Source organism: Sinocyclocheilus grahami, unplaced genomic scaffold (assembly GCF_001515645.1).
Source record: "Sinocyclocheilus grahami isolate Dianchi unplaced genomic scaffold, SAMN03320097.WGS_v1.1 scaffold230.1, whole genome shotgun sequence".
NCBI lineage: Eukaryota > Metazoa > Chordata > Actinopteri > Cypriniformes > Cyprinidae > Sinocyclocheilus > Sinocyclocheilus grahami.
This window is the reverse complement of record NW_015505409.1, coordinates 1,521,517-1,529,702: the sequence shown is the minus strand read 5'-3', so window position 1 is coordinate 1,529,702 and position 8,186 is coordinate 1,521,517. Positions and strand designations below refer to the sequence as shown.

General features: G+C 36.5%; 1 protein-coding gene across 1 annotated transcript in view; it reads right to left on the bottom strand.

The window, feature by feature from the left end:
- LOC107597325 (uncharacterized) overlaps positions 1–4,336 on the bottom strand; it is an 8,048-nt gene extending 3,712 nt beyond the window's left edge. Inside the window, exons 1-6 of the mRNA XM_016288339.1 lie at positions 4,049–4,336; positions 3,111–3,342; positions 2,942–3,015; positions 2,194–2,262; positions 1,969–2,073; positions 765–861 (exon numbers count right to left, since the gene is read on the bottom strand). Coding sequence (XP_016143825.1) covers positions 765–861; positions 1,969–2,073; positions 2,194–2,262; positions 2,942–3,015; positions 3,111–3,321 — 556 coding nt within the window. The 5' untranslated portion in view covers positions 3,322–3,342; positions 4,049–4,336. The remainder of the gene's footprint in view (positions 1–764; positions 862–1,968; positions 2,074–2,193; positions 2,263–2,941; positions 3,016–3,110; positions 3,343–4,048) is intronic.
- Between the last annotated feature and the right edge of the window lie 3,850 nt (positions 4,337–8,186).

Genomic DNA, 8,186 nt, shown 5'->3' with positions numbered 1-8,186 from the left:
ATGTGGGGGCGTGTTAGAACGAGCCGTTTTAGGTAGGCGTGGTTGACTCTTAACTTTTATAAAGAATATCTCTTTGGATTTGAGACTTTAGTCTTTGCAACTTTACAGATCTTCTTTATGCACCAAGAGCTTGTAACACTCCAAAGAGAAAGGAAAAATGTAAATAGTATCATATGACCCCTTTAAATGAACAACACATCAAATTATTTATCATATCCATTAATCTCAGATAATTTTTTATCAAAATTTGAGACTGACTAATATGATAATTTATGATTTTATATCATCACATCAATACTACCTGTATGGCTACACCCCTCGTTTCATCTAAAGACTTGTTGTGAGTGAACTCAAATGCCAGAGCTGTGTGCCAATCAAGCGCTGCCATGGCAACACAGCAGGAGTCAGGACCGGCGATGAAGGAGCCATAGCAACCAGATATGCGCATCTCTGCAGAAGCACAGCGACTGAGCTGTTAATATGCCCACCAGCTATTTACAAATAACATCTGGCACTCATGCATCGAATTCAAGTTACAAACAAGTGACTATCCATTCAAGTACTCAAATGATTTGATACTTGACAGATTGTTTTATATAGACTATGACTTATATATGTATAGTAGGTGTCTAATTTGATTACATTTCAAAAAATGAATTCAATGCTCAACTACAGTCTTAACGTTTAGTTGGTAATAACCTTCTTAGTTCCTCTCTGTCTTGGAATCTGGGTTTCTAGATTCTTTCATACGCCCCTTTGCTTACCTTTACTGACAAAAACTCTGAGCTGAACTTTGAAGGCCATCTGCATATCCACACATCTGCTCAGATCAGCTCGGAAGCGTTCCTGTTCCATCTCCGACTGCAAAGAAAAGTACATGGAAAGATTTAGTATGAAATGACACAGTTTGTTCACACTACATTAAATATGGTTGTAACTCTTCTTTTGAGTGCTTAATCCAGTTCTCTTCACACAGCAGGAAGCGGACAGAATAAAGTGTGTATCTGTGTCCTAGTTTAGTTATTTATAGAAGTGACAACCACATTCTGAAAACGTCACTCTTGAAAAATTCACTCTGATTACAATAAATCCACATAGCGTACAGAACCAAACTAAATGACTAGTTGCTAATGCGGTAACGTCGCTTTCTTTAAGACATTGACAGTTTGTTACTAGAAAGTCAATGAAAAACCTAAAAATTATGACTGGTTTTGCTTATGAGGAAAAAGAAAAACATAAACAAAGATAGAAATAAAAGAATATGTGACAATCGCATCACACAAAACAAGACATCTGACAGGTCGCTAGTAGTCAACATGAGAGTATAATACTTAGAGCCCTATGAAATCAGTTTTATTTTTCCCAAATTCCGTTTTAATATTTTCAAAATTCATTTTTTTCCGTTAAAATTTTTCTGGATTCCGTTTTTTCCCCCAGTTAAATTTTTTTAGACTCTGTTTAAATGGTTAAATGAAAATTTTTTTTATCAAAAAGCATTTGTAATTAATTGAAATCATGAAATACATAATTTAACAATAACTTGTTATAACTAAAATGTTTAACAAAAATAATTTTTTAAGGCCCTATGAAATACATTTTTTTTTTCTCAAATTCAGTTTTATTTTTACCAAATTCTGTTTTCCATTAATTTTCTGGATTCCATTTTCATTAAATGTTAATAATCAAAAATATCCCTAATTAATTAATTTTATTAAAAATTATTATTTTATTTATTTATTTTTCAGAAATACTTGCATTTGAATGCATTTAAATTCTGGTAAATTTTCCTGGTAAATATTCCTTAAAAATTCTGTTTTAATTATAATTGTATTATTAGTAGTAGCACTATCCAAGGGCATGTGCATGTTTAAGACTCATATTAAGGCTCTTGCCTGAAGAATCTTCAGCCCTGCAGAAACAGAAAGCTCTTGTGAGCCGGATCCATCCGACTCAGGGTTGAAAAGTGACATTTCCTGTAGAACTCTGCCCAGGAAGAAGGGGAACTGAAGATTTGCATTCTGAAACAAACACTTTCCCCTCCCACTGGATCCTGTCCTCTTTAATCACCTGGACCTGAACATTTAAGAGACATTTAGACACTGAGACAAAATAACACAGCCATGCACAACAGTGCAATCAAACCTGAGCTGTCTTGATGGAAACATTACAGAATAAGAGGGCCGGCTCATTTACCACACTGGGCAGAAGCTGAGGATCCAGGCCGTATCGAGACTCTGTCTTAGAATTTGACACTGGACTCGTCTGACAAAAGAGAGGAAAAGAAAGTGATCCTTCAGTAAATTCAATACAGATCATGTGGGCCACAGGCTTGTATAATACATGAGACTGAGACAATTAGACTTTTCATCAGTCACATACAAGCCATACTTATGACACTTAAAGAGCACTTACTCATTAAAGTTCACTCTGTCTGGGAAAAAGAAGTGTGATTGTTACAACTTTTTAATTTAGATATTTTTGAATTTCCAGAACTTTTCTTGTGTTATGCTATTGTTTCATTTATTGACAATTTTGTTTTATTTATTAAATCACTAAATTAGTGATAAAAGTCCACCATAATGACAGATGCTTACACTGTCACTGGTAGAAACCTTTTTTTTTTTTACATGCATGTTAAAATATTATTTTATTTGTATTTAATCATTTTTTGTTACAGTGTAGAATTACAGTGAGAATTTTGGTTTCAATGCATATTAATCTGGGACAGCTAAATGATTTAATACCAGATAAAGGTGAACAACATTTAAGAATAATATCATATATAAAATATAATATATATAAAATTGTATAAGATAAAGTAGAATGAGTATAGGATTTTAATTAGTTTGAAAAAAGAAAAATGTACCCTGAAATACGACATAAAAAAGAAAACAAAATGATAAAATATCCCCCGTTCTCCCCTACACTGTCATGCACTCACTGGTAATGAGTAGCTTCTCTGTGGCATTCCTTGATTCGTCTTATTTGTAATCTCAGGAACAGGCTTGAACACTCCTGCGACAAGACAGGATCAAAAATGTTAGCATGTTCTTCCATCAGACAGCTAAATTCTCCATAGATTGTGATGTTCAAAGATTTATTATTCTTACCTTGGTAGCTTTGCAGTGACTGAGGCCGATGGCCTGCTGCGGTTCCTGTCGTTTGGGTCATGGGGGTCACACTCTGCTGATCTGGGTTCAGGTTTGGATAGTGATATGAAGGAAATGGACAGCTGGGTGGAGGTATGGTTGGGGTCCTGGGACTCTGTCCGGCCCATGGCTGTGGATGTGTATAGCTGTGGTTTACGGCAGGAACCTCCATTCTACGACCAATTCAATCTACCTTTATAATCCAAGACAACATTACAGAGCAAAGTCATTCCTTTTCATATGTGACCCTGGGCCACAAAAGCAGTCTTAAGTCGCTGGGGTATATTTGTAGCCATAGCCAAAAATACATTATACAAAATACATACCAAGAATCATTAGGATATTAAGTAAAGATCATGTTCCATTAAGATATTTAGTAAATTTCCTACCGTAAATAGATCAATTGATTAGTAATATGCATTGCTAAGAACTTCATTTGGACAGCTTTAAAGGCGATTTGTTTTTGTTTTTTTTGCACACTCAGATTCCAGATTTTCAAATAGGCTAGTTGTATCCCGGCCACATATTGTCCTATCCTAACAAGCCATACATTAATGGAAAGCTTATTTATTCAGCTTTCAGATGTTGTATAAATATCAATTAAAAAAAAAAAATGACCTGACTGGTTTTGTGGTCCAGGATCACATTTCATAAAACGGAATGATAATCCCAGATTAAGCCCAAAATACCAGTATGTAAACTGTAACCTTTCTGGCATGATGCAATTCAAATTTGTATTAAAAAGCTTCTCTACATACATAAAAATTCGGTCTATTTATATGTCAGTCATACTGTGATCAGCTGATCGTCCATCACATCACATCACATCACACCGGTATAAATGCGCTCATCCGTCTGAATGTGTTTGATTCCACACTACTGAGAAAATTCATTTTTACCATGCGATGCTTCATGTTAGGAGATTTCAGCACGAGTCGTCCCGAACATTGAGAGAGATAGTTGGTATTAGTACGGAAATATGGGTATTGATGCAGAAAGCGGTCGCCTGGTTACCGTCAGATCACATTTTTAACGTGTCAGTCTTCAGCTCCGATGGTAGAAACCTCAAAACGCATAGAAACATGGCATTTCAATATTTCCAAAAGCCCTCCGTCTTCCGTGCTAAAAGCACACCGTCTTCAAAGTCTCTACTGTGCGCACAGTTAATACGTCTCAACCGAAATGTAGTTGCAATATTATTATTATGACCTCAAGGTGGCAGAACTGCGTTACCAAACACTTCCGCACATACGGGCCACTGACGACTCACAATACGTATGAAGAAGTGTGAACGCTATGTAACATGTATATGTATTGTTCCAAAATATTTGCTCAAATTAATATGACCAACACCAATACAATTTACCACTGAATCTACACATGTAAAATGTTATACAAGAGTTAGTTTTGTTGTTTATTTAGAAACGTCCAGTGCTCAGGTCAGTTACAAACATAGGGCCTGCTAACTTTTTTTGTTTTTTTTCAGATCTCATACATGGGTAAATACTTCCAGATTAATTTAAATCCTCTAAATCCTACACTACACAATCACTGTGCTAGATGATACCTTATTTATTTAGGATAAATACAGTTCTTAATACTGTATTTTTTTTTTGTGGCCCTACCACTTAAGCATTCCATAACTTCTCTGTGATGAACGGTCTTAAGAAATTCTGAAACTTTTATAAATAACATTGATCATGTCATATTTGTAGAAGTGCTGTACAGAAGTAATGAATCCTGTTCTATAATTTATTGCAATATCTATGTGATACGTGACAAATAAAATACCAAAATATATTCAGTATTATTATTTTATTGACATTACAAAGCCTGACATTTTTGCATATGGGCAATTTGTGATTCCACAAGGCATGTATGAATAATTTGCAAAACATGCATGCTTTTAAGAGTTAATGTGCACATAAAGGCAAGCTATTTACACAGTGGTCCATCATAGTTAGAACAAACACTTGCCTAAAAAAAGAATGGAGGTGGAGGTGGTAGTAAATATTTCATCTACTCTTCTGCATGCCATCAGTCCTCTGATGTAATATTCATGAGGTCAAGAGGGCTGAAAACTACACTTTGGAATTCACCTGCTTAGCACATTCACATATGCGCGCGCACACACACACACACACACACGAAATCACACCATTAAGCATAAATATACACTTTTTACAGGGGCTGACTTATACTTTAAACATTTGGCTAATAACAGCCTTGAGTTGTCTTTTGAAATTATACGCCCAATGGCAAACGCTGAAGCCTGGCAGCACACAACAAGAAGGCCCCAAGAAGAGTGACCGCCATGGTCCTTGTAGTTTTATTATAGCACTTAACCTCCCACCTGCTATTAGAGGATGCACGTCTCAGAGTGAAGCTATTGACTCCGTGCTGTCCTCTTCACACACACTCTTCAGAGAGGAGGACTCAGGCATAAATGCCACATGATTCACTGCCATTATAAAAATAAATGGTGTACAGTAATACCTTGGCCATTACTCCTGAATCTTTCAACAACGGTAAATCTTTGTAGTACACTAGGCCATTTCCTTAAAAGGGACGAGCAATTGACTTGCATACTCGTAACTCTCTTCTAGCACTAAAATTGTTTTCAGTGTTGCAACTGTACAGTAATACCTTGGCCATTACTCCTGAATCTTTCAACAACGGTAAATCTTTGTAGTACACTAGGCCATTTCCTTAAAAGGAACGAGCAATTGACTTGCATACTCGTAACTCTCTTCTAGCACTAAAATTGTTTTCAGTGTTGCAACAAAAAAATTCATTTACTATATATATATATATATATATATATATATATATATATCCTTGCAGCAAGTGGTTTCAGAAGTAGGGGAACAAAATCAGCCATGGCAAAAAGTGAGGACCGCATGACGTTATGACGTCAGATGAAATTAAGGTATTTAACCGTATAGAGGACAGAGTTTGTCACTCTGAAGCTGCACTGTTTGTTTGAAGCTGAGGTGAAGGTAACAGAGAGCTATCGTGTTGCGAGAGTTGTCTGGAGAGACATACAGCACGACAGATGCACCAAGCAAACAACAGCTTTTACCACGAGGGACCAGGCCACCATCCAGGACCTGACAATTAAATGAATCGGAAAACAGACACAAACACACACTTAAAGCACGACGACACACACAGTGACGTGCACTTTCAGTTACATCACATATAAACGCACTGAAAATACAAACAGAATACACAAATGGAAATGTAAAACACACAGAGGTGCACACAAGCATAATCAAACACAAACATGCAAACACATTGTCAAAAGGCTCATGCTCCACACATGAACATGTGATGACAGAGACAGACTCCCTGCTGACTGGGGTGCCTGACAACGGCTCCAAGCTCAATCCCAGAAGACTTTAGTCTGCATGTAACCTGCTGCTCTCTGAACTCACTCGTTACTCTAACAGAGCAGGGGAGCCCACCGGTCTAATAGTTCAGCTGATAGCCTCTACCCTAAATAAGCCCTAAAAAGAGCTTTAAGAGAGTAAGTAACCTAAATACTGGTTGCTATTAGTCAGCAAAACATGTCAAATGAGCAATATTGGCAGTATTTTAGTAATGTGGTTGCAATGGCAGATTCCGCATTATTTTATTTATTTGTAAGACTTTTTTATGACTAAATTTGGTAATGGGAGAGTAAAATTATTTTTTAAACGTACACCGTTCAAACTAGGCTGCTTATGTTGAAGTGTTTGGGATGTGGCTTTTAATGATGAGACCTTTTTTGTAATCAGGCTCTCAAAAAGTATATAACAATTTGGATATAGATTTATCGGCCAACATATCGGTTATCGGCTTTCAAAAATAAAGAATAATCGGTTATCGGTATCGGCCAAAATTTTCATATCGGTGCATCCCTACAAATCATAGTGAAACTATTGACTGCAATTAATTTAATTAGTAAATATTCCTTTATTAAATAGTTCCTTTCAGGAGCCCCATAAACAATGATTAACTGCAGGATAATGGTATAGGGGTGAGTGAGGTAAACCCCTTTCATGACTGAATATTAAAGGACACATATTATGACTCTTTTTACTAAATGTAATATAAGTCTCAGGTGTCCCCAGAATCTGTCTGTGAAATTTCAACTCAAAATACCCCACAGCCCATTTATAATATGAAAATGCCTATTTTGAGTGGAAGCAGAAAAACGCTGTTTTCGTGCATGTCTCTTTAAATGCAAATGAGCTGCTGCTCCCCGCCCCCTTTTCCAGAATAGAGCTGTGCCTTTACAGACCTCAGATAGTCTGCCAAAAAACTTCTGTTTGGTTTTGATTATCATGTCTATGTCTCGCTGAAATCATCCGTTTTAAACCATATTAGTTTAAACTTCTGATATACGGCTTTCTGAGCGCACCCATTCGAAGCACGCGCACAGAAAGCGGCTGTCACATGGCATGAGAGTACTAAACTAAGTTCTCTTTCATGTCTTATTTCGCTGCCAAATACACAAGTTTGTTAAAACACACGAGTTACAAAAACAGTTGGTTATGTTTGTGAAGGTAAACAGCTGGGAAAGCAATCACATGTTTACTGTATATTAGATCTTTGTAGCAGCATACACTCTTAAAAATAAAGGTGCTTCAAAAGGTTCTTCAAGCGATGCCATAGAAGAACCATTTTTGGTTCCGCAAAGAACCATTCAGTCAAAGGTTCTTTAAAGAACCATCTCTTTCTTACCTTTTTATAATCTGAAGAACTTTCTTTCGCCACAAAGAACCTTTTGTCAAACAGAAAGGTTCTTCAGATGTTAAAGGTTTTTATGGAACCATTTAGACAAAAAGGTTCTTCTATGGCATCGTGAAGCACCTTTATTTTTAAGAGTGTATACGGTAAATAAATCAATAAATCCACTGCTCTCTTGTCTCCTGGCTAAATAGTGTTCTGTGCTCGTCAGTGTAGCCAGAGACAGAGCAGTTAGCATATTTTGCTCAAACTTTCACCATGGCGTTAAACTGGTACACCGTTGTTGCTTGCGAAAACACAATT